Here is a 27490-nt window from a genome sequence, read left to right on the forward strand (position 1 = left end):
TAATTCAAGATCAATTGCCCAAATTAACGATCCTATCATAACATCCCCTCCATATACTTATCAAGCTTTGTCTTAAAGCCAGGAAAGTCTTTTGCCCCTACTACTTCCCTCGGAAGGCTATTCCAGAACTTCACTCCCCTAATGGTCAGAAACCTTCGTCTAATTTCAAGTCTAAACTTCCTAATAATCAGTTTATACCCGTTCGTCCTCGTGGCTACATTAGTACTAAACTTAAATAATTCCTCTCCCTCCCTAACGTTAACCCCCTTGATATATTTATATAGGGCGAGCATATCCCCCCTCAGCCTTCTTTTGCCCAGGCTAAACAAGCCCAGCTCTTTGAGTCTCCTTTCATAAGGCAGTTTTTCCATTCCTCAGATCATCCTCGTAGCCCGTCTCTGAACCTGTTCCAGTTTGAATTCATCCTTCTTGAACATGGGACACCAGAACTGCACACAGTATTCCAGATGGGGTCTCACCAACGCCGTATACAACGGTACTAACACATCCTTATCCTTGCAGGAAATACCCCGCCTGATGCATCCCAAAATCGCATTTGCTTTTTTAACAGCCGTATCACATTGGCGACTCATAGTCATCCTGCTATCAACCAGTACCCCAAGGTCCTTCTCTTCCTCCGTCGCTTCCAACTGATGCGCCCCCAACGTATATCCAAAATTCTTATTATTAATTCCTAAATGCATGACCTTGCACTTTTCACTATTGTATTTCATCCTATTTCTATTACACCAGTTTACAAGGTGGTTCAGATCTTCCTGAATAGTATCCCTGTCCTTCTCCGTGTTAGCAATACCCCCCAGCTTCGTGTCATCCGCAAACTTTATTAGCATGCGTATCCAACTGCTGCCTGTCCCCTGACTGCCCCCCGAACCTCTGACCCATCTAACCTTCCCTTCTCCCTGCCCCTGACTGCCCCCTCGAACCTCCGCCCCATCCAACCCACCCTGCTCCCTGTCCCTTGACTGCCCCCTTTGAACCCCTTACCCCTTCTCCAACCCCCCAGCCCCCTTACCGTGCCACTCAGGCCAGCGTGTCTGGCTCCACGCAGCTCCAGACACGCTGCTGCATACATGCTGCCGTGCTCCCCCACGGAGCCCACAGCCCGCCCCTCCCGCACCCCCCACCCCCACACACGCACACACACAGCACCTGCCTTCCAGATTTGAACACCTCAAAATTCAGGAGTGCTCAAGCTCAATTTGGGCAGCTGTTACTTCATTTCTCCCAAATCAAATATACTGATCCACTGTAACTTGCTGTAGAAAAAGTAGGATAAAATTGAGCAAGAAATGCCTCCCAGGGGTTATTAGGAGTGGAATTGCTATTTTCAACAGCCATTGCCTTTTTGTTTGTTTGTTTGTTTGTTTGTTTGTTTGTTTAAAAGGAAGACAGTGATATTGCATTGGCAAATACCCCATAGAAAGAAAGAGTGGAACAAAAGAATAATAAAGGCACCTCAACTTTTCCTCATTTATGGAGGACAGTCTTATAATATGCATCCAGATGTCCTCCAATCACACAAGCTGAAAATTGTTTCACTTTACTGCAGCTCTGTAACCATATGGGAACCAATTCTGTCTGTGTTTTGTGCACATCCAAAATTCCTGCTGAATAACCTGCCCTGGGAGCGAGTTACCAGTCACCCAGGGCTGCAGTGGAAGGCGGGTGCAGGCTGTGGGGGGAGGAGAGCCCAGGGCTGGGGCGGCAGGAAGTGGGGGGCGGGCACTGGTGGGGGGGAAGCGGGAAGCCCAGGGCTCGGGCGGCAGCGGGGTGGGGAGAGGACACTGGTGGGGAGGAAAGGGGGAAGCCCAGCATTGGGGTGGCAGGGGGCGTGGGTGGCGGGAAGAGAGCCCAGGGCTGGGGCAGCAGCGGGGTGTAGGGGGGAGCCTAGGGCTGGAACGGGGGGCAGCCAAAATTTTTTTTGCTTGGGGCGCCAAAAAACCTAGAGCTGGCCCTGGTAGTGACAGTCAAAAACAGCAAACAAAATGTGTAGCTGTATAAAGAATATGATAGAAAATACTGGAAACAGTATTATGCTATTATCTAAAGCCAATATATGCCCTCATTTGGGATGAAATCCTTATATAACTCCCATTGCCTTCAATGGGGCCAGGATTTCATTCTTGAAAGACTGCACTCCATTCTGATCACCCCTTCGCAATACAGATGTAGCATATTGAGCAGGTGATGTAGCAAGTTTTTTGTGTAAATCAAAGAGATAGACTGACGGAGAAGCAAGAAATTACCAAGAAAGGAATAATTCTTGAATGGAATTTAAGGACTGGGCAGGTAGGGGAATAAGGGGAAATTGGAAGCTGGAATGAAGTGAAAGACAAATGATAGTTTAGAGAAGGCTGAAAATACGAGTGTGGAAAGAAGGAAGAAAATAAGGAGATGAAAGAACAGAGAGAAAGAAGAGGCAATGTCGGGGGACATGAGGTCAGAAGTGATGAAGAAGGATAAAAACCAAAGAAGGGGAAAACCAACACAATAAAAGAAAAGAGAAAAAATCCAGTAAGTGCAACTTTTGCCACATGTACATAGTGATGCCTTCAAAAATGTCAATTCAGGTATTGGGGATTGACAGGTGTGATCCAGAATGACACAGAGGAAGACTTATTTTAAAAAAAATACAACAAAGGCAGAGTGGGAGGATTTCAGAATTGTGTCATTAAAATACTTGTACAGCATCTTCACATTTTTCTTGAGAAGCAACCCTGGAATTAACCTGCCTATATCTGGGATTCCAACCCTCCAGCAACTTCACTTCTTTCTGATGCATTCCCTTCTTCCTCTCCCGTTCTCAGTCAGAATTAGAAGCCAGATATACAGTAGCAAAACTATGCCCATCATCTGTGCCAGCTTTCCACGCACCATGCCCACTCCAAAAAAATGGTTTGAGCTTGACTTTCTCTCAAAGGTAAATTCAGATTAATGTCCTGACCCAAAGCTCATTGAAGTCAATAGGACCCAAAGCTCATTGGGACCTATTGTGTCAAATTCAATGGAATAAATGGGCTCAGAGAGCAAAAGGTGTTACTCTGACCCTGTCACTGTACAACACTAAACAGTTGAACATTGTTCAGGGGCTTCGGTACAGACACTGCTTTGTTCCATGACAAACACATCATTCAAGATCTTTTTAACTTTTCACTAAACATACAGAAAAGAAACAAACAGTTAAAACACTTGAAATGTAAAATATTAATTACGGATTTTAACTATATCCCTCATTCCATTTCCCTTTCAAGTTTTATCTGGAAATCCTTCAGTATGACAGTTTTTAGATGGTATTAATGATGGTAATAACTAGCCTATTTTGGTGAAATGAAAAGAAATTGAGATGACTGGACTTCTTGTTAAAAGTACCGTCTCATTTCCTTGAAGACAAAATAAGTCAAACACGTACCAAAGGGAAGAGAAGAGAACAGCTAAGACAGAAAATTCAGCTTCTGTCTCTGGTGCTGACATTCACCTGCAACCTCATTGCTAAAGAAACATGGGCTCAGCACATAGTCTTATCAGCCACTCCAAAACCTGGCAAACTTGTACCAGCATCCAGCTGTTTAATACATTGCTTTTAGCTGCCTAGCTGGTCATGGTCTCCCAGCAGTGTTGCAAAAGATGCAGTCTTGGCTGGTGAAAACAGATTCTTATGAAACAGGAGAAATTGAAGAGAGATAGGAAAGAGAATAAATAAGGTAAGACAGCAGGAAACCAAGTCTAGCCAGAGCCAGTGATGTCACCTGGGTCACTCTTTCTGGTTCAGTATGGCCAGGACATCTCTCAGGATCAGGACAGTGAAGGTCCAACAGTGTTGTGGTACATTCTGGAGTCCCAGAAGATGGAAGTGGAAGCCATGATGGTAAATCTCACTTCTTCTAGTTCACCTCTCGCTACCATTTTGATCCTCCCCACCTCCCCCCAAAGTCTCTTTTTAAGGACCTCAAAAGGAAGTGGTGGGCAGAACAGCCAATCCCCTTATTATTTTGTTTGCCAATTAGGCCTAATTTTCAACACACCAATTTGGGTCTATTAATTTCCAGTTCTATTCTCCATTTTTTTCCACTGACAGTCTTAACGCAGTCCTGGGGTGGAGTAAATAGACCATTTTTGTCTGGACTAATTTGGTCTTTCACTTTTGCTGAATTTTATGAACAATTTTATGTAACAAACTGAGTTAATCTTTTGTTACCTTGGACAACTTAGAGCAGAGGCATTTGCACAACAGACCTGAAGTGTTTCCATTGATTTCAATGGGCTTTGGATCAGGCCCTACCTCCCTTGAAGTCAGTGGTGTTATATGGGTGTAATAATGTCAATTACAAGAGAACATGCTCTCTGAGTCTATTTGTGTGGGTCAGTTAAGTGGAACTATTTTTTAATGTAATTGGCACTGAGTTTTAATTTATCTCTATCTCACTGAGAGACATTTATGCATATTATCAAACTAGTGTTTCATACTCGTTGGGGGAATCAGCAGCAGCTTTCAAACCCTGAAACATTTCTCCTACGTTTGGGACAAAATGAGCAGCTACACTGGTCTGTGTAGGGCAGATCCAGGTTTCATGTTTCAGCTCCTCCTCACATTCCAGGCCTGCTGAGGCTTCCCTCAAAATTCTCCAAAATGGAGCCTCTCACAACTTATCCTTTAAAATGTTCAGTGCCCAAAGCAAAGGTGTTTGTTGTTTTCCTGTCGATGGTTTTGTGTACAGTAATGCTTTACCTGTTGCAGCTCAAATTCTTAAAACCTAAAATCAAAGATTTTTATTCTTTTGAAGTGAAGGATTCCAGAGGGAGGACCGTTTCTCTGGAGAAGTACAGAGGCAAAGTAAGTTGCATCTTCAAAGCACTATTTCTTTGTTACTAAATCTTTAGAGGGCAATGGATATACTCAGTTTATATACGGTAAAAACACTGTAGCATTATGGGGAGATAGAGATGTTTTCTAAAATTCCCTGTTCCTTCAGTATTTAGTGCTAAGCTAGCAGTACAGATGAATTTTAACTTGCTATATTAAATTTAGTGATACTAAATAATGTAAAATGGTCATTTAATATGATTTGTTATAACTGAAATGTTCTAACAATGGAACAAATATATTTTAATCACAGTAGCTAAGAATGTCAGTATATTGCGATTATATTTTAGAGGTTGATCTAACATATATAATGTAAGACTATTTATTATGCACAAACCTTAAATGTCTGACTTTGCATGTGTGCTTTTAAAACATAACTGTAATTAAAAAACATTTTATCCTTTTCAAGGGTCTAATGATTTTTATTAAAAGAATGTCTCTTAAGAATACCTGATTTCAGCTTCTGATATTCTTACTATATCTAATGAGATTATGCTCTGATGGTTACAGATAGTATTAAAACAGGAAAGATTATGCTATTGGAAGCTATATCTTTAAGACTTGAAGTAATTTAGGAACTTGCAGTTTCTTTCTAAATGTTCCACCTTCTATTTCTCTGAAGGCGTCTTTGGTTGTAAACGTGGCCAGTTACTGCCAGCACACAGACAAAAATTACATCGCACTGCAGGAATTACACAGAGAGTTTGGTCCATCCCACTTCACTGTGCTGGCCTTCCCCTGCAATCAGTTTGGAGAATTGGAGCCTAGTTCAAGCCAGGAAATAGAATCTTTTGCCAAGAGGAACTATGGAGCAACTTTCCCTATTTTCCAAAAAATTAAGATTCTGGGATCTGAAACAGAACCTGCATTTAAATTTCTGATAGGTAAATATTTGCCTATTACATATTATGCTGCACATAATTGCAATTTTTTTTCATTTATATTGTACTGATTTTTTCCCCAAAACGTAAGGGGAGAACAGAAAAAATGGCAGAAGAACAGAAAGGTAAAGGAATGCGAGGGGAGGGAGGAGAAGGAACAGGGACAGAGACATCTCAGTTTCCATCTGCTAGGAATTAATCAAAGGTTTCTAGAACATTAAACCAAATCTTTTCAAATTTATATGAGGTTCCTCTTCTCCAAAATGTTACCTGCTCTTTACAATATTAATTTTAAAGCAAACATGTAATGGCTTGATTTACCTGCTGTTGTCTATTTTTATCATAATTACAAAAATATTTTATTTCAAAAGTTGTTCAAATAACTATATTAACCATTCTGAAAGAATTTAATACAGAAGTATCACCATTATTGTCTTATATTTCTTAATATTTCAACAGTTAATACAAACATGTAGATCAGCAAATTCCCCTCTTACCAGACATGTATATCTTATTGACTCAGAGGCAAGTTATGCATAAACAGTGGGAAATAATCACTGGTTTACATTAACTCATTTTGTAAATTTTGGGATCCAATCTACAAAACCTATTCACACAACTATGCCTCATTCACATGAGAAGCCACTGGAACTTACTCACATGAGTAGGGGTTTGTAGGGATGGGCCCTGTATTCTCACAAATTGGAATGAGGCTGTATATATTTAGGGCTTAAATCAAAGCTCAATGAAGCCAACTGAAAGACTTCCACTGACTTCAATGTGCTTTGTATCAGGTCTTTGGTTCCTATTGAATTTCTGTATAACAGAGGAAGGATGGTCCAGTTGTTAGGGAACATAACTTGGGAGAGAGAACGTTCAATTCTATGATCTGCCACAGCTTTCCTCTGTGACTTTGAATAAGTCACCTATCCTCAGTTCCTCATCTGGGAAACAGAGATAGTGATGCTTCCCAGCCTCACAGGGTACCATGAGCATGGGGTGCTCAGCTGCTTTGGTGATGGGGGCCAGCTATGAACTTTTAAAGAAGATAAGGGTGAAAAACCACTTGCCATATCACTAGCAAAACAACAAGATACTGCAGATTTTGTAAATCTTTTCACCAGTCTGAATTTCAAACGTGTTTTCTTTTCACCTAACTAAAGACAATGAATCAAATTTTGCACTAATTTATACTCTCTTCAGTCCTAATATACCCACAGATGCTCGTGCATTATGATCATGAAGACAAGGGGAGCGTTTGACTTCAGTTACATTACAGACAGTGTGATTATTGCGGACTATGCCCCATTTGCTATATTAGATAAATACTTATCCATACCCATGGATGGAGAGAGATACCACATTCACTCTTTCAGTTCTAAAATGCATAATACCTTGTTTGACATAGACAAAACATAACTTTATTTTCTATTTGTATATTTTGAAAGTATTTTATGAAAGTCATCCTTTCCCTTCCTGCAGCCCCTGCCTCAAAGGAATTTACTGTGCAGCTTCTGCCCAAAGGGAATGATATTTTCACTCTCTTATACATTTAATACTTTCTAGGTCACATTCTCAGCCACACTGGGACAGTTTTGTACTACACCACCAGCTGATTCTGACCATACAACTAGCATATCCAGCCCCAGAGCAATCATCCTAGTGTAAGGAGGATCCTCCAGCGGCATAGAGATGGTGCAGACATAGGCGCTGATTCCGTGGGTGCTTCAGGGCTGGAGCACCCATGGGGAAAAATTGGTGGGTGCTCTGCACCCACCGGCAGCTCCCTGGCTTGCCCCCCCCAGCTCACCTTAACCTCCTCCCCTGAGTGCACCATGTGCCACTTTTTCCCCTTAGTTCCCAGTGCTTCCTGCCACAAAACAGCTGTTTCGCGGTGGCAAGTGCTGGGAGGAAGAGGGGAGGAGGGGGAACGCGGCGTGCTTGGGGAAGAGGCGGGGCCGGGGCGGGATTTGGGGAAGGAGTCCAATAGGAGCAGGGAGGAGGTGGAGTTGAAGCGGGACCTTTGGGGAAGGGGTTGGAATAGGGGTGGGACTGGGGTGGAGTCGGGACGCAGCCGGGGTGAGGCGGTGCAAGCACCCACCAGCGCTGGGAAAAGTTGGTACCTATGGGTGCAGAGACTCTTATGAAGTGATTAATTTGTAATAAAACAGGTGCTGGGGCTCAAGCAATTAGGTCCCAGGGCTGAAGCAATTTTTTTACTTTCATAACTGATGCAGCAAGACCAGAGATACCGGGGCTATGAACTGCCAAGCCTAAAGGTGCCGGACTCTGCCCTGACAAGCCCTGGCACAAATTAAGCACTGCCATTTCACTCCTTCATCCCAATGTAACAGCAAAAGGGGCGTTTGGCCTGTGCCCAGGACACTGCTAAATCTCATTGATCCCCAGCAGTAGTTTTGGACCATGGGAGCTATTGCAGCTGCTGTAAATTAGAGCAGTCATCAAGCTGCTCTAACTTACACTGGGAGTCTAGCTCTGCATTCTAACCCAGAATCAGGGGGAGAGCAACGGTGAGTTTATACCACCTCAAGACTTCCTCTTCTGACTTGCACTGTGTGCAGTTCAGCTTGATCCTAGATATAACAATTAAATCAAGATACAGTTATTAAACAGAAAAGGGTCAACATGACATGGAACATATCCCACCATCCCTTGGCAGGAAAATTCCTGTTGAGGCTGTGGAAGTTATGAATATGGTTCAATGGCAGGCTTGGGCCAGTGGCTTTTAGTTAGTTTGGAAGGATTAGATTTGTATCTGTAAATGTCAGTAAACATCGATTTCACAGTATACACACAAATGATGAAAAAATATTTCAGTTGATGATCACTGAAATTTACAGATAAGTAAAGTAAGAAAAGTGCAGTGTAAGTGCTTACTTAGGGATATTTACTTTGTATATCTGTACATTTTGACATGCGATGTGACAGTTTGTGTTTTAACGGTTATAAAGCTTTAACTTTTTTAATCTAACCATCTGCTGTCATTAAATAAATATTGTCTGACACCCCCATTGTCTCATATACCCTAATTTCCCGCAACTGTGAAAATGTAAGTTGCTAAAAATCAGAAAAAAATACCTAAAACCCATAGTTTTGTGCAACTGTGAAAATGTTAATTGAAAAAAAATTAAAATTACTTAAAAATAAACATTGATATTATCCATCAAAATGATAAAAAAGACCATCAAATTCTGCCAAGCTACTTTTAATGAATTAATGTAGGACCCTATTCTCCACTACATGACTTATTCCCCTATAGAAGCCACAATTGTGAACTCACAATTTTCTTTAAATTCTTCCATCAGGCTATGAGTTCCCCCAAGAAAGGGCCAGGGGCTCCACCAACTAAACGTGCAGGATCTGTGAGGGTCTCCAGGGACATGGCAAAGGCAAAGGACTCTACTGTTGCTGCCTTTGGGGGCCATGCTGCCAGGTGTTTCTTAGCAGCCTGTTGTCGTCCCCAGAAACCCCCACTCAGAAATTCCATAGGACAGAGTAACTGCTGAGGCTTTGTACCATGAGACTGAGGGGTTAGAATCAAGCAGAAATTGACCCAGCCATCACCCCCAACATCCCTATCTCCAGTACCCACCTGCCCTCTGCCAGCCCATAGAGCTAGAAATACTATGGAGCCCTTATTGAGGGACATCTGTAGGGCAGGGAAAAGAGGTTTAACCACAGAGGTGGCAGCACTCTCTCATGTCATGCTCCCCAGGAAGCAGAAGAGAGTATTTGGCTCTTACACTGCTTCAAAGAGAAGGGGAAAATTCTTTCATTTCACCCTCCTAGATCAATAGAACCATCCAAATGTCCAGATCAAGAGACTTAACACAGAATAGGAGTTTCCTTTTTTCAAAAGACTGTTAAAGAATAGCTGCTCTGTGGCTAAGCAATTGCAAGGATAGCAGTATTTGAGACCGTTAAAAGTATCTGATGCCTTTTCTGCAGATTCTTCAAAGAAAGAGCCTAGGTGGAATTTCTGGAAGTATCTTGTCAACCCAGAAGGTAAACTTGTGAAATTTTGGACACCTGAAGAGCCAATAGAAAACATCAGGCCAGAAGTAGCATCCCTGATCAGGCAGATCATCATGAAAAAGAAAGAAGATCTCTGAAAAGGCCATTCAGTCTGTGAATCCATTTTACCACATGTATAGACAATCTTAATACATTCCTGTTAAATGATGCTAGAAGCTAGACCATCAAGTGTTTTAATTTCTCTTTGGTTTTAATGGCAGTACTGAGAATGATTATAAATTATTTAAGCAGTAATATAGGGCCCAATCCTGCAACATGCTGAGCGCCAATAAAGTCAATGAGAGTTGCAAGGCACTCAGCACTTTGCAGGATCAGACCCTTAGTTTGGCATAAAGTTGCTAATGTTCCCTGTAAGTTCACACTGCTGCCAATGGTTAATAATGTCACCAACATGAAAATGCTTAAAAAAAGAAGACAGAGGATTTGTATGAATATGATGTTGACTAATTTATCAAGCTAAGAGCTTTGTTTCCCAGCTATTTGTAACAAGTGTTAGGGTTTTTTTTATATTTGATTGCCAAACATGAAACTTCTGTGACTGAATTATTTTAGGGCCATTGTATCAATCCAGAAGCATCACACCAGAGTAGTTAAAACTGAATGCCACTGAAAATACTAGCTTTGCTACATTAACAAGGGAAGGCTGATGAATTGTGAAAATTACAAACTAAGTTTAAAAAAAATTGTAAATAGATAGTTCTATGAAGATTGTTTATTAAAAAAGAGAAGAATTACAAAATGGTTCCTAGCCTACATTGCGTGTATTTGGATATATTTCACAAAATGTTCTGTGACACTGTGCGGTCATACACACTGAGAGCATTCAGGAGAATCTAACACTAAAGCAATTATAAGATCAGCCCCTATTTATTTGGAGCTAGGCAAACTTAGATTGCTAAACTTTGTGACTCAAGCAGCAGACAAGCTGGGATTCATCAGGCATTGGTGGCTGGATTTTACAGTCAGAGACAAAGGATAAATTACTAGAATAATTCTCAGAGCAGATCTGGAAGAGCTGAAGTGTAATGATGAATAAAGATGGCTGTTTATGTGTGACATTCTCAAACCAAAGTTAGTAAAGTATTCACATTTTCTCACTATTTGCAATGGGGGAGGGGAGAAACTGTGAGGATCTTGAAGCTGAATCTGGTTGGAGGCAGTGGCTTCATTGGGGAGCCCCCAGGCCAAAGGAAGGCATTGCTGGGGAGGGAAGGGGCATAGCCAAAACTGCCAAAGTGGAACGTGAAGCTGTTCTCGATGCCAGAAACCTGGAGGGAGAGCAGCACAGGAAACACTAGGAATGAATCCCCCAATGCACATGGTGCCAGGCTGGTCCAAGAGGGAGGAATTTGGCCCTTGTACTGTTAGTACAAATAATGCAATGTAGGTACAAGTAAACAGCGCTCATTAATGTGCAGCTACACACAGCTTCAGATATTAAAACCATTTTGTTTCATTGAGAAGAAGGATGTTGTCCACGGTACTGGAGTTATCCAAAAGCCTTTCAAAAATACTTGAGGGTCTACATCATACACTAGAGAGAAGCAGTAAAGGTGTCTGCCTAAGGTTTCATGGGGACAACAGCTGCTGCAGGAGTACAAGACACCCCTATACTTTTGTACTGTAGTGTCTGCCTGGGGCATGAGCTCAATTTCTGCTGTAAGGTTGGAAATCGCAATCTTCTCACCTGGGAAAATAATACAGTGGGCATAGATTATCCAACAAGTTTTTAGAATATACTGGAGACAATTTTTTTATTTCAGAAGATGAAGAAAGCTACTAGGGGAGAGGCTGTTCTAGATTTGATTTGGACAAATAGGGAAGAACTGATTGAGAATTTGGAAGGCAGCTTAGGCGAAAGTCAGCATGGATTTGTCAAGAACAAATCATGTCAAACCAACCTAATAGGGCTGACAAAGTAACAGCCTTGTGGATGGGGAGAAGCGGTAGATGTGGTATATCTTGACTTTAGTAAGGTTTATGATACTCTCTCGCATGACTGTCTCATAAACAAACTAGGGAAATACAACCTAGATGGAGCTACGATAAGGTGGGTGCATAACTGGTTGGAAAACTGTTCCCAGAAAGTAGTTATCAGTGTTCACAGTCAAGCTGGAAGAGCATATTGAGTGGGGTCTCACAGGGACCAGTTTTGGGTCCAGTTCTGTTCAATATCTTCATCAGTGATTTAGATAATGGCACAGAGAGTACACTTATAAAGTTTTCAGATGATACCAAGCTAGGAGGGGTTGCAAGTGCTTTGGCGGGTAAGATTAAACTTCAAAATGATCTGGACAAACTGGAGAAAGGGTCTGCAGTAAATAGGATGAAATTCAAGAAGGACAAATACAGAGTACTCCACCTAGGAAGGAACAATCAGTTGCACACATACAAAATGTGAAATTACTGCCTCAGAAGGAGTACTGAGGAAAGGGATCTGGGGGTCATAGTGGATCACAAACTAAATATGAGTGACCAGTGTAACACTATTGCAGAAAAAGCAAACATTATTGTGGGATGTATTAGCAGGGGTGCTGTAAACAAGACAAGAGAAGTAATTCTTTCGTTCTACTCTATGCTGATTAGGCCTCAACTGAAGTATTGTATCCAGTTCTGGGTGCCACATCTCAGGAAAGATGTGGACAAATTGGAGAAAGTCTAGAGAAGACCAACAAAAATGATTAAAGGTCTAGAAAACATGACCTCTGACTGAGGGAAGATTAAAAAAATTGGGTTTGTTTAGTCTGGAGAGGAAAACACTGAGAGGACACAATAACAGTTTTCAAGTACATAAAAGGTTGTTACAAGGATGAGGGAGAAAAATTGTTCACCTTAACCTCTGAGGATAGGACATGAAGCAGTGGGCTTAAATTGCAGCAAGTGCAGTTTAGGTTGGACATGTCAGAGTGGTTAAGCACTGGAATAAATTGCCTAGGGAGGATATGGAATTTCCATCATTTGAGATTGTTAAGACTTAGCCGGTTAGACAAACAGCCATCAGGGATGGTCTAGATAATACTTAGTCCTGCCATGAGTGCAGGGGACTGGAGTAGATGATCTTTCAAGATCCCTTCCAGTCCGACGATTCTATGCATGTAGGCACCAGAGTGCAGTCCGATTGGGTGCAGCTGAGATTGGAAAAGAAGGTGTGATGCTGTTCCCACAGAAATCAATGGGAGTTATATTATTGACTTCAGTGGAATCAGGATTGGGACTTTAACCTTTACCTGTGAATTTCCATAATTTTCCTGGGTCTAAGTGAAAGCCATAAGATTATTTTAATGTAATTTTGTAGTTGAATCAAACTGTTTTTTTAATCTCACTGTCATTCTCAGGGAATTATCAAAAATATATTATATTGTAGAACTATTATATTTTTGTGCCTGTTTATTTCATTCAAAGTAGACCACTTAGTCACAAAATTAGTGTCAGTCAGCAGATTCTTTCTGCTAGGGAGGGGAGCAGACAGAAATGCCTGCAGCATGACCTGACAGCATGTGAATGAGCAGGGAAGGGAAGGAGACATAAATTATGCTTTTCCAAACCTTCACGTTTGGGAGCATTTCTTAAATGGAACCTTAGCTCTGAATGGCCAGTCTAGTAGTGTGGGGGGAGATGCAGAGAAGAGTGACAAGAATGAGCAAGTGCTTGGAAAAGCTCTCATATGAAGAAAGATTGAAAAGATTGAGATTGCTTCCCATAGAAATGACATGACGAAAATGGAACATAATAAAATTATATAAAATAATGAATAATACAGAGAAGGTAGATTGGGAATTCTGTCGCTCTTCTCAACACAAGAACAAAGGGATGTTCATTTAAATTCAAAGGCCAGAAATTCAAAATGAATAAAAGGAAATACTTTTTCACATAATGTGTGATTAAACTGTGCGGCTTCTTACCATAGGAAGACACCGAGGCCAAGAATTTAAGATATTAAAAGGTATAGGATAGTTATATGGATATCAAGAATATCCAGAGTTGTCTCATCTATGACAACAATAATTTTGGAAAGGATATTAAACCTCATGCTTTAGAGTATAAGCCAACCTCTAACACTTAGACATAAGGGGGAGACCTCTGTGGGGGCCATACCTGTCTACTGTAGAGTTCTTGTACCTTCCTCTAATATATCAGTGGTACTAACTACTGTCAGAGACAGGAGATTAAACTATATGGACCTCATATCTGAACCAGTATGACAGTTTCTATGTTCCTATGTCATGGGCTTGATTTTCATTTCCCAGTCTCCACCTATGTATGCCATTCTGGATTTGTGTACACTCTGATGTAGGTTTACAAATGTCCAAGTGTGCACTACATGTACTGATGGATAGAGCTGGGAAAAATTTTCCAGACAAAACTGTTTTTCACCAGAAAATGCATAATCAGGTTGACCAAAACATTTGTGTCAAATTGTTTCAGTCAAGAATTCCCCCCCACAAAAAAAAATCTGAAAAAAATCAATGTTTCAATTCTTTTATTTGAAATGACTTTTTGTTTCAAATTTTACTTCAAATTTATTTTTTTAAAGGTTAAAAAACCCAAAAATGAAATAAAGTAAAAAAAATTGGGGTGGGGGGAGTCAACCTAGAATTTAAAAAAATCTGATTATTCACAGTTGTGTGGATGGATACTAATCTCACAGAGATTATGTAAGAGGCAAACTGCCGCATATCCTTTGTAATCTACACAAAGGTGCTGGGAGTTGGGAAGGATAGGCATATGGGGCATTCACCTCAGAGTCATTAATCTGACTAGTAGTTCCATCCAGGCTGGTAGTGACAGTAAGGGACATTGTGACAGGGCAGCCTGCTCCTTTCTGGCTCAGAGGGCATGGGGCCTGGCAGCCCTATTCAATTAGTACCACCCTACCACACCTTGGCGGGGAGTGGGACTTAAAAGAGAGAAAACTCAGCAGTGTCTGAGGGTGACTGGGGAGGAGTGTGGGCTGATGGTTTCTTCCTGAGGGCCAGAGGCCTTTTTTGCTGAGTTGGCTGAGGAAAAGACCCAGGAGAGAGCAAGGAGCTCCCCAATGGGAAACATGAAGGAAAACTTGTGTCTTGAGTCCTTTAAGTGTGTTTGGTAACGAAAGAGGTGCCAAGGCTCAAGCAATTAGGTGCCAGGGCTCAAGTAATTTTTTTACTTTCATAACTGACGCAGCAAGCCCAGAGGTACCAGGGCTATGAACTGCCAAGCCTAGAGGTGCTGGGGCACAGCCCTGGCAAGCCCTGGCACAAATTAAGCGCTGATGTCTGGGCATATCTTGGAAATCAAATGATTACCCATTTCTACAGATCTTCACTTCTTCCCCATAATCTACAGAGGAAATGGTTTAACCTGGGACTCCTTTCCTTCGTAAAGAGCTACCAGGAAAACAAATTTTCCAAACATATTTCAACCAATCTGACTTGAGCTGTAGAATCTCACCTGCTCTCTGTTGGATGTTCTGACCCCAAAAGGACCAACAGAAGTAGTGTCAAGCAAAATGAAACAATTCCAGAACTGTGTCTCTGGATTCCTTAGGAATCTTTTGATATCCTCTCTGAATGTTTCAAGCTTATAAAGTTACATTATGTAATATTGTAAGAAATGTACATTTTTATATGGGACCCAAACCTAAAAGCAATACTCACATGTGCAAGTAGTCCCCTTGAAGTCAAAGGGATTGTGATTGTTCATATAAGTAAAATTTTGTAGGATCAGACCCAAACATATTAACTCCTAATGTCAAACAAACCACAATATCTATAGGCCAGATACTCTGCTGGTATAATTGGCTTAGCCACTGTAGAAGTCATAGAAGATTAGGGTTGGAAGGGACCTCAGCAGGCCATCTAGTCCAACCCCCTGCTCAAAGCAGGACCAATGTCCAGACAGATTTTTACCCCAGTTCCCTAAATGGAACCCTCAAAGATTGAATTCACAACCCTGGGTTTAAGCAGGCCAATGCTCAAGCCACTGAGCTATCCCTCCCCCCAATGGAGTCAACAGAGCTATGCCAACACATATTTACATCTGCTGAGGATCTGGCCCACTATCTTTACAGAGAGAGGCTTATAATAACCAGCTGTAATCCGCTTCTCTAAACATTGACGCAAGGTCGTGTGCTAATGTGGAAGTGTATTTAGTTGCTGGTATGTGACCAACAGCTAACTAACAATACACTGCCTAATCAGCACATACACAAAACTAGCTCTGTTATGGGTCTTAATGCTGCAAACCCTCCACATATACACACATGCTGTTTCACTGGGAGGTCTTCACTTAGAGAGTCTGCAAGAAAGATGGGCTATATGTGTTACTCGGCTTATCTGGGAGTTCATATAATGAAATTGTCTGTTTTTTGCAAATAAGAACTGCTTAGATACAAATACAAGGCATGGATTTCATCAGATGAATACCAGCACTTGGACACCAGGGTGATAGATGCCTTAAGCTAATACTGAAATACTCCTATCAAGAAACAAACTTTACTTCTTTTAAAATTAATTTAAATTAGCTGGCTATGATCCATTTCCCTTGAACGGAACACTGACAGTATGCCTAGCAATGTGAATGATAAATGACAGTGCATTGATCTGAGGGAGCATCCAATAAGTGTGCTGCAGAAGACAATAACCCCAGTTTTCCTGAATATCTGAATTAATGATCCTGAAGAGGAGTTAACAGCACATTAATAATATTGACAAGTAATGCTACATTAGGAGATGTTGCAAAAATCACTGAGAACAGAGGAATGATACACAAGGATAAAGAGACCAGTCCCACAAAGTTCTAAGCACCTTCTACACTCATGAAAGTCAGTGGGAATTGAGTGGCTTTCAGAACCTAATGGAATTATACCCATCAAGGGTGTTAACATACAGATAGGGAAAAAAATTAAACAATATTCAGTATGAGGCTGATACTTCTCGCAAGGCAGCAATGCGGTGATTGTAGCTGCATGTTATATATATTTGTTAACAACATGAAAAAAGTCAATCTCTTTGGTCTTCATTATGCAGGATCTTAACATTCAGATTAGAATTCTTCTCTCTCTGGAACTGGTGAGAACACCTAGAAACACTACATACATTTTTAGTACTTCAGAACCACAAAGATGTTGACAAATCTGAAGGCACTTGGAGAAGACGGGAATCATTTTCAAGACACTGTCATCATCCCCCACCCGCCAACCAATACAATAGTGGAAACGTCATGATGACACTAAAATATAATTTTGGGGTATTTGGTAGGACACTTGATTGAACACCTTTGGGCTTGTCAGTTTTTAAACTCTATCAGCTTTTAATTGCTCATTGAAAAAAGAAGTAAATTTTGCCTAATGTTGTTTTATTAATGGATTGACACATTCTATATAAAACAGCAAGAAAATTTCAAAGAAAAGAATTTAGGAAAGTCATTGCTTGTCCTGCTTAAAAAAAAGCTGTCAGTTAATTTGTGATTATTTGATATGATTTCAATTCTATTATCTGTCTATCTGACTTAAGTATTTACAAGGCCTCCTATCATATTGGTCTCTAAGTGCTGATCAAAATTAAACATTATAAGAGCTAAACAAAAGTTTTCTCTTTGTACTTTGGATAACAGGAGTGTGTGAAACAGTGATAACAGTAAATATGAGGTTTCACTATTGTTTGATTATACCGTTTACAGCAGAAAACAAAAAGAGCCTACAAGATGCACCATGTAAAACAAGTTTTGCCGCAGTTGGATGATCATAGTATGTGCAATAAGATAGCAGATGTAAGTTAGCTGATGTCAGATTTTCAACCAGCTAACAATACACTGCCTTCCTAGCACACACATATAGTTACCACCAATGTTCTCACAAGCTGGTGTCCTGATGCCTTCCTAGTTCATCTCATTAAAATAACAGGGAGCTGGCCCTGCAGCAGGTGACAGTGTAGTAGAGACTGCTGGATTCACACAAAGCAGCCAGCTAACAGTACACTGCCTACCAGACACAGGGAGTCTAAGCAAGGCAACATATTTGCTTTCTAAAGACGGCATGACTGAATTTTATTCATAACAGGAACTTTGCAAAGTGGAGTGATGGTAAAGTTAAAGATCCATTTGAGCAATCACTTCATTTTCCATCTAATTTCAATATTGCTAACCTCTTTCAAAATTAACTCAATATGTATTTCAACACAAAATGTAAATACTTAGATGCAATAAATATCAAGGGCATGATTCTGATCTTAGTTACACTACTGGAAATAAAGACTAATTCCAAGGAAGTCAGTGGAGTTACAACAGTGTAAAGCAGTGTAAAGTGAGATTTGAATCAGGCCCTAAACTGTCAACCAAAATTTCAGAAAGTGTTAGACTAGATTAGCTTTTCATTCATACCAGTTTTACTGGATTTAACTGGAATTACCCTGGATTAACACTGGTGTAATTTAAATCAGAATCAAGCCAAATTCTGCCATTTTTTGGTAGCCATTCTAGCTCATGCCCTGATTCAGCAAGGCAATTAAGCATGTGGCTAACTTAAAGCATGTGAGTAGTCCCATTGACTTCAATGGCTTTTGTATCAGGCCCATAATGAGCAAAATTGATGTTGCAGGTAAAAAAATCACCTCCAAGTTCACAGAGTTATAAGTTTGGATCTTAGGACTCGTATGGTAGTGATCTGTATGGATGTTACTGAAGGCAGAATCAAAGAGGTTGCATGGATGTAAATAAGCGCAGATTGTGGTCCTCTCTCTTTGCTTTTCAAAACCAGGCTCCTATGCCACTCAAAGGAAATTCTATCTTGCAATACTCCTGAATTATCAAAAAAAAACAACAGCCACCTATATAAACAAGTAGTTGTCCAGTTGCCACAGCTAGGCATCAGCCATTTGAATGAGCTGGTTAATATGGATCTGATTCCCATCACAGTCCACAAGAAGTTGATGTTTCCATGACTTCCAAGATGCTTTTGACTGCAACAATGTGGAGTGCAGCTAGCAACTGTTCCTATATCAAGTTCTCAACAGACAGCTAGCAATGCACTGCCAAACTGTCACATTCTTGTGCTCCATCCGTGCTTCTTCGCCATTTGCTGTGCCCCACAGACAGCTTTCTATAGCTCAGCTATTGTTCAACGTGTTTAGTCTAGCATTGTGCCTTCCCAACAGTATTGCATGTATGAATGTTAACAGTTATGTAATATACTTGTCAGTGACTACACTTCTGTACTATGTTCTGTCTTTAATGCACCCTGCTTATTTTCTGCTCTAAAATTTCCAGTCTAGGCGTCGCCCTTTACATTACCTCCATCCCTAATTGAATCTCACGTAGGATTCTACTAAAGTGACTCACCAGATTTACATTGTAAGCTTTTGAGGTAAGGGCTGTCTGTATTTTGCATCTTGTAAATTGCCAAGCACACTGTTTGTGATTAACACATAAAGTAAAGTATACGTTTACAGCTATCCACTATGTTTTCACTCTTCATTGTTTCTTCTATTCCTTACCATGCAACAACACAAGTATGTGCCAGCTGGCTTGTGATGCTGCATGGACAGGCATCTCCTCACATGCCTGCACCCACTTCAACTAGATCAAGTAGCTTCTATTCAGTAATCAGTCCCCATAACCCTATGAAGAAAGAATCCCAGGATCTACTTCTGAAGTTTTCATTATACCACTGCCACTTTGCCATTAGCATGGCTTATGTACATTTTTCTATGTTTCACATTATGCATTTAAATGAACTTCATTTGTAGTGACTCTAATAACACAGGAAAAAAATCTCTTAAAACTTTATTTTTGTGTTCAGAATTATATAGATTTTCTATTTTTTCTGTCCTTTCCTCCCTGCCCCTAAAAAATATACAAAACAGATTTTTTGTATATGTACTTACCTTAGTGAACTTCTGTAAACTTTGTTTTCTCATCTGTGTAAGGTCTTTCCCAAGTGTTTTCATTACTTTCTCCTTAAAAAAATACAGAAGTACAAACAATGCTATTACATGTTCAGGTGTCATCTGACCAACAACAACTTTTATCCCCAGTCTAAATCACTGGTCACATGAAACCAGATGTTTGTGGAAGATCAAATTCTGCAGTTCTTCCCCTTCTTGTAGCAAAATTATTGAACTCTGGGGGTCCTTTTCTACATTCTTGCTAAGCTAAAACTCTCAGCTGACTTCATGAGTTCTGTCTGAGTTAGGAAAAAGTATGATCTTTATGACTTGTTCCATAATTATTGTACTGTGTAACTGTGAGAAGATAAATCACTTTACTCTACTCCAGCAAAGCACTGATGAGTTAGAATAAAAAGAAAAATGAACGACATTTACCCACAACATTTCTTCATCTGTCTTGACCTTCCTAGAAGCAGATCTTTCTAATTTCCACTCCATCTCTGAAGATAAGCTCCTGCCACGATTATCTACCTTAAAAAGTATTTATAATGTAGCTATATTAACTTATGTGCACCCATGCGAATAAACACCATTCACTTTTGAGACACCAGTGTCCTGAGCCAATCTGTCTTTTTGCCTCTCTTCAAGGAGAGAGTGATGGGCTTGATGCCCCTAACAGCCACCCTTCTTATTTATACTCCCTATGAGCCTCTTAGCTTTCCTGCGCCTTCTGCCTGCCCTACAGTCTGCCCTGCAGGAGCCCCCTTATCCCCTGTCCACCCCTTGTCTCCCCAGCTCCTCCCCCCGCCTGGCCCTGATGAGATCTCCCAGAGGGACCGGCGTGCCATTTAAACAGACCGCACGCGCGGCAGGCAAAGCGGGAATCCCCTGCCCTGGCAGCTGATTGGCCGCCCGGCTCTGTGACTGAGGGGGGATTCCCTTCTTTGGAACGCTGGGGCGCGGAACGCGGGCAAGCGGCGGGGTCTGCCCGCTCCCTCCCTGGAGGCTCCTGCTCCCGGGCCCGCGGTGGCTGGGCGGCTGGAGCCTCCGCATTGTCTGCAGCGGGGCGGAGCTGCTGGCAGCAGCGCCAAGGCTCGCGGGGGTCCCTCTGCTGCCACGGATGGCGGGCAAAGAAGCGGGGCTTGGCTCGCCAGGCACTCTAACGGACTTGGCGGAGCTGCCCTGCCCCCATCCCAGCCTGCTTGCAGCCCCACCGCCGCCGGGGGCGCGTTCGCTGGAGCTGAATAGCAGAGTTGCGGGGCTGAGGATCGCTCGGCAGCAGCAGCGATCGGGGCTGCAGGCTCTGGGAAGCTGAATCTCCCGAGCCTGCAGCTACGGAGCTGAAAGCCACGCTCTGTCTTTAATCAAACGTTACCTTGGGCTCTTTCTTCTTCCCTTCCCTCCTCCCCACATTTCACTTTATGCCAAACGTCTGGGGGGTGCGGGACAGAGAAGGGGAGACCGAGGAAAAGTGCCTGAAATGAAATGACAAACCAGCGAAATATTTTATTATGCCACCTTTTTAGCAAACGTCTGTTTTCCCTTTGGAAGTGTGAATCTTAGCCCGGTTTGGATGCAAATCCGTCATCACAGGCCTGTTTAGTCTCTTAAAATGAATGCGGGGGGGGGGGGGGGGGGGGAAGGGATGTGTCTGCTTTACTCCAGAAATAAGTGGCATCGACAAGTCCTCTCCTCTCTTCCTAAAAAATGGTCCCATTCATCTAAATGATCTAATTAATCCTTGATATACTGATTTATTTGGAAATCTGTGCGCTGTCATTAGCATAATCTGTGTTGTCATTGGCAAGTACTATGCTATATGTGATATCTCTAATGCTGTAAGAAAAAAAATCCTTGATTTATTTTTTAAAATGTATGTCATTCGTATTTTGTGTACGGTATGTGGAGAGCAGTGTTAGAAACACTGCTGGCCAATAGCATTAAACACACCACATAAAAATATCTCACAGATTTGATTTGAACTTCTGGGAATATTCACATGCATGAAGCTACGCATCTATGTGACCAGTTTCAAGGACAAGACCAAAGTATGCCTTGAAGGAGGCAGATGAGCCACTACCTCTAGGGTGGTAAAGTGGGTAAAAAAACTTTCCCACATTTTCTAAACTTCCTGTGGAAAGACTAGACTATTCTGATGAGAAATTTTTAAGAGGGGATTTTTCCTTTAAATTATTTTGCAGGAAAAAAATCCCAGTTTCACAACCAGCTTTTGTTTTATAGCTGTGTGGCTGTACACACAACTCCTAGAGTGAGGAGGCACTGGGGAAGCAAGATCATGAAGGAGAACGTTTGCTAGCACTTTAGCTTTGAATACTTAAATGAATACCACACCATAGAAATACAATATACTTTCTGCTTAATTTATTTCAAGTGTGTCATTTCATAATCCCACAATTTATTTGTGAAATACAAGGTGTCTGAGTCATTTAACCTTGTTTCAAATGATTTCTTTCAAAACAAATAATACACTAGGTTTTGTAAGCATTTCACCCACACACGGCTGCATTTGCAACACTTCAGATGGTTGTTTAACTGAATATTAATTCCTCTTACAATAATGCTCTTCAGTAAACATTGTCATATAATATTACAGTGCACAATAATTGGACAGTAGTAAATGCTGGCACGCAACACAGCATGTGCAACCACCAATATGGTGGATGAATAAGCAATAACCAAGCAAGAATTATGAACTATTATGCATAGGGAATTGGAATTGTCATTTTGGACTAGATTGTGAACCTCTTGTTCACACAGGTGAGCAGTTCCTTACCGGAGAAGCCTCATTAAAATGGATGGAATGGGACTAGTCATGTTTAAGTGTTCAACAATGTGAGCAAGAGGTTCACAGTGTAGTCCTTTGTGAGCTCTTCAGTGAATTTGAAATGGAGTAAAATCCTGAAATAATATTATTGGCCTTTGTTTGTCAATTTGAATTACGATCTATACAAATGTAATGTGTGGGGTTTTCAAAAGTGCTCAGCTTTGGCCTAACTTTGCTTCCGTTGATCCCAATTTTCTTTGCCTTCTGAAGATTTTAAAATATATATTTCATCACAACACAGCCACCTTAAGACCAATCCAAAATAAATAATATTCATTCAACAATCATGTCAAAATATAAATGCAATAAAAACCCTTTAGAAGAAGAAACAAAAACCATACACATGCACATGAATGATATATATCACTGCTCTACAGCCAAAATGCTTCTGAAATAAATGTAGTCCAACTTTACTAATTCTGGGTCACTGAGAACGAAAATGATGCTTAAAATTGTTGATTGGCTCTAGTTTTCAAGATATGCTATTGGGTCAGTATATACGACCCTTGACTTGGGAATGGCGGAGGGTAAGTGAGTTATAAAGGGAAGGGATCTCAATTTAAACCAGAAATGACTAAAATACATCTTTGACTGGATCTATGAATAAATATATGACTGGGTTTGGACAGTACTTGCTTTTTAGGTAAAACAATGAATGATGCAATCTGAAGCTGGTATTGCATCATATATGATATGAATTGCATCATGTTATTCCTAGAAGTCATGGATGATGCAATCATAACAAAGCTTACATCACTCTGTTGAACAAATTGCCCTATATCAGCTCTAGAAATCATACAGTGTGGTGCTCTCTTATTTGTCAGTGTTTGATTTCGCAAAGGGACCCATTTCTGTTTAGCCAAAGTGAGCAGAGATGCCTCGTACTTGTGTGAACACTGCAGATAACTTCTGCTATGTTTGTGGTGAAGTGACTTTTGCATCACAAAAGCGCAGTATAACCACTATGGTTAAGAAAGCCTATCACCTTTCTTTTGGCTGCAAAATTGGAGATCAGGACAAGAGGTGGGCCCCACACATGTGCTGCAACACTTGTGCAACAAATCTTCGCCAGTGGCTGAACAGGAAAAGGAAATCTATGCCTTTTGCAGTGCCAATGATTTGGAGAGAGCCAACGGATCATACCAGCAATTGTTACTTCTGCATGGTGCCTCCAGTTGGGAAAGGTGTGTCAAAGAAGAAAAAGTGGACTGTGCATTATCCAAACATTCCATCAGCTATACGCCCAGTACCCCACGGAGAAGGACTGCCGGTTCCTGATGCACCAGAATCAGTCTCACTTGAGTCAGACGAGGAAGAGGAAGAGGATGAAACTTCTGGTCCTGAATCATCAATGTCACAGGACCCACCTTTTCTCCCATCCTCCTCCTCTGAACCACACCTCATAACACAAGGTGAACTGAATGACCTTGTCAGGGATTTGGAACTACCCAAGAGTAAGGCAGAGCTGTTGGGCTCCAGACTACAGCAGTGGAATCTCCTGGCAGGCTATCAGGGCAAATGGAGCCCATCAATGCTTGCAGACTATTGCTGGACAGTGACAAGAGATGGGATGCTCCATTTAATGAATACAAGAGACAAGTCAAGAAGCGCCGAGTAGACACTGAATAGGACTAAACTATGTACATAATTGTTTTTTGCCTTTTGTTTCATACTAAATTTTATTTATATAACCCTTTTGCTGATTTTTAAAGTGTTCCATAAACAGGACAGGTGAAATATTATCATGTAAAGCAACCATAAACACATGAAAAGACCTAGGTTTACAATTTATGATTAAAACTCTACTATCTACACAATATACAAGACATAAAATGTAAAAACTTAAATATCTTAAACAGTAGCCAATCAGTTGTTTTAATTGTCATATTTGAATTCAGCACATCAAAATACATAATAAATATCACATTTTATCTCTGGAGCAGACGACTTCTCAAAAATTGTAGACCAGTGTATTCATCTGCCTCAAATGCAAGTCCACAGTCATAGCAAAATTTCTCAAGGATACATAGTTCTGCACCTTCCTATTAAACTACATATAAGACTTCAGTCTCAAGAATCCTGTTATAAATACATTGCCAAAAATCCATCATTGGTTGATAAATTTAACTTATTTATTTGTATTGCACTAGTGGCTATAGGCTCCAATCAAGGGCCCGTAATGCTAGTCAGTATACACCAATATACTGAAAATATGCCACAAGGAGCTTACAGTTATATATATGACGAGAAAAGAGGTGGACACAAAAAGTGGAGGAGGGAAGCACAGTGTAACTGTGAAACGATTATGATTTGAATACTAAGCAGTGATCAGAGCACCCCAGTTTTCTAGTCATTGTTACGTGTAGATATTAGGAGTGATTTTTAAGGAGAAATTTGAAGGAAGATAATGTAGTGGATTTGGGAGGAACTTTTTGTAAATGTCCTATGCTTGTTGGGTAGCAAAGGAGAATGTATGATGAAATATTACCCATTTACCAGTATATCTTAAACATATTTCAATAATGAAATCCAAATAGACAAAAAAACACTCACCACACAGAAACCACTCTAAAAAAAAAAAAGGAGTTAGAGTTGTTGTAAAATATGGATTTATTTGTACTTGGTCAGAAAAAAAGTGTTTACCGATAAATACCGTAAGACTTATCATGTGCCTTAATACTCATTTCCTTGTTTTAAGTGTGTGGGGGTTTGTAAACAATGTGATAGGTAAGTACAATGTTGTTGCTTAGGAACCTTAACTGAATTTTGAAACAAAGAGTTTTGTTTTTAGAATAGCAGTTAGGGGCTGAGAACCTGCTGACATAGGGCATAAAACCACTAAGCTGCCTTTGCAACATATTTTCCATTGGGCATTTCCTTTTGCCTGAGGATCTGAGAGAAGCTTGCCCCACATACACATCCTTCCTACAATTACAGGTGGGTCAGGTGAGCTCTTCCAGGCCTCTTCCGATTGCCCAAGAGATAGAGAGAAAGTTCCGATAGGCTGACAGCCATCAGCAGCATTACCACACTTAAACAGGCCTCTTTACCAAGAAAAAGATACCTTTCACATTCCCATTGCTCCTTCCTCCACCCTCCTTCCCATCAGAAGTCAATGAAAGCTGTAGTGCTCAGTACCTCTGAAAAGCAGGCAATTTATTTAGGTTCCTAAATCTGGATTTAACTTCCTAACTTTAGGTACCTACATATAAAAATTTGGCCTTAAATTCTCTGCCCCATATTCCCTATCTATAAAATAGGGATGTGGCTGCTCATGCACCTTTGTAAAGTGGTTTGAAACCGTCAGCGGGAAAGTGTTAGAAAATTGCTGCATATATTCGGTAAAGTACTTGTGAGCATAGGAGAAGAAGCCCAGAAAGATCATTAGGAGTGAATGGGAACCACTGTCCAGGCAGAACAGTATACACAGAGGATTCTTGTCTCCAGGGCCCATTAGGCAACCTAGGCTGTCGCCTAGGGCGCTAACATTTGGGGAGCAGCAACCGCGGTGCCCGGATGTTCAGCCACTGCCGTTGTCATCATTATTTCAAGGGCAGGATCTTCCACTGCCTCCATCGGGGGCGCCATTTCGGGGGCGGGACCTTCCACCGCCTAGGGCGCACAAAAGGCTGCCAGCACTCCTGCTTGTCTCTCTGCCCCATCCAGTTGTTCACTGCTTTGTGTGTGTCATTAGGAGCTGTGAGGTGCAAAGGGGAATGAAACAGTAAGAAAGGAGTGAGAGGACTAAATTTGCAAAGGAGAGGGTAACAGAGACATTCCCTAGAGCCTGTCGCAGCTTCTCTGTGACAACTCTGTGCAGTTGGGGATTTTGCATGTATTTATGGGAGCCATATCAGAGTGACAGATGGAGCCAAGGAGTAAACAGTCTCAGCAACAAGTTCCCCTTTAATTCATTCCCTGGTTCCAACCTCCCCTAGGTATTAATCCTACTAAATCGATAGGCATGTGGGAGATTTTCCTTTGTGCCATACATTACACACATTTTGTTTTGGGTCTCACTAAAGCAGATTTATTAAAACTAAAGAAAGAACAACTCTCATGACAACTGTATAAAACAGTTGAGAATCAATTGGATTGTGAGCTTCACTTTGCACAGATAGAATCAAATCTTTGATCCCATGTTGGTCTCTTTGCATCACTCTGGGTTCATGTTGTGAGCTAGTGATCAGCTCCTGCTGTAAGCTGGTGTTGTTTTAAGCAGCTCTGAGGCTGCTTTATATTTCTCTGGGGATCGGACTAGAAGAAAACTGGCCTGAAGATCAGGGAGAAGCCGACAGTTTCTGTTGTTCTCAGGGCTTATTTGGAGCATCTAAGGAATCAATCCATGGTATTTTTAAACTGAAGTTTCTTCAGAGTTAAACAGAAAGACCAAAAGCCATTTTAATTAGGAGGCCTCTTACATATTACATTGACTCTATTTAACAACCAAAAAACCAGTGATTTGGAAAATAAATATTATTTTACTTACTGCTAAAAACATGGTCTTCCAATTTTCAGTCTGCTGTAAGTTTCTGCCGCACAGACTAAACTCCTAAAACACAGGGCTTACAAATGAAAACAGTGCAATTTGCCTCTACTAGCTCTAGATGGTGCTGGTATATTATCTCACCCACCTTGTCTCTCTAATATGGGGATGTCAAATTATCCTAGAGAAGAAAGATCTATCCATTCAGGATGCAGGTGCCATAAATGCTAAGAAAATTCAACTTTAACCCATTAGCTTAAGACTTTTTTATTCAAGATAGGCATAAATCCTTACCTTTTCTGCAGAATTAATTTCTGTATTTAACAGAAATAATTAAGATACAATAACATGAAAACATCAGAGTTTGTCATATAACCAAATGCAATTAATTATTTACCATCTCAATTAGTTTTATAGTCATAGGACCCAATCCTGCAGGCCTCACTCAGGCAAAAATCCCATTGGGTCTGATTTCTA

The 27490-nt window shown here is 40.9% G+C and overlaps 2 protein-coding genes across 8 annotated transcripts in view; one reads left to right on the forward strand and one right to left on the reverse strand.

Moving 5' to 3' along the window:
• CDC20B (cell division cycle 20B) overlaps positions 1-20441 on the reverse strand; it is a 66530-nt gene extending 46089 nt beyond the window's left edge. For all 6 annotated transcript variants that reach the window (XR_007773526.1, XR_007773527.1, XR_007773525.1 and 3 more), the window contains exons 1-2: positions 20118-20441; positions 19680-19751 (exon numbers count right to left, since the gene is read on the reverse strand). Coding sequence is in view for 2 of the 6 variants with exons in the window: in XM_050947020.1 (XP_050802977.1) it covers positions 19680-19751; positions 20118-20180 (135 nt within the window). In the remaining 4 variants the exon portion in view is untranslated. The remainder of the gene's footprint in view (positions 1-19679; positions 19752-20117) is intronic.
• Positions 4627-10560, forward strand: GPX8 (glutathione peroxidase 8 (putative)). 2 transcript variants are annotated; one of them, XM_050947164.1, is made up of 3 exons: positions 4627-4852; positions 5505-5766; positions 9733-10560. In XM_050947164.1, exons 1-3 carry the CDS (start codon positions 4649-4651, stop codon positions 9894-9896), a joined length of 630 nt encoding a protein of 209 aa, XP_050803121.1. In that variant the 5' UTR covers positions 4627-4648; the 3' UTR covers positions 9897-10560. The 2 variants fall into 2 exon arrangements, with proteins under 2 accessions (XP_050803121.1, XP_050803122.1); XM_050947165.1 differs by lacking the exon at positions 5505-5766 and having other exon boundaries at positions 9733-9895.
• Positions 20442-27490: the final 7049 nt, after the last annotated feature.

The sequence above is a fragment of the Gopherus flavomarginatus genome, chromosome 3 (assembly GCF_025201925.1).
Source record: "Gopherus flavomarginatus isolate rGopFla2 chromosome 3, rGopFla2.mat.asm, whole genome shotgun sequence".
Lineage (NCBI taxonomy): Eukaryota > Metazoa > Chordata > Testudines > Testudinidae > Gopherus > Gopherus flavomarginatus.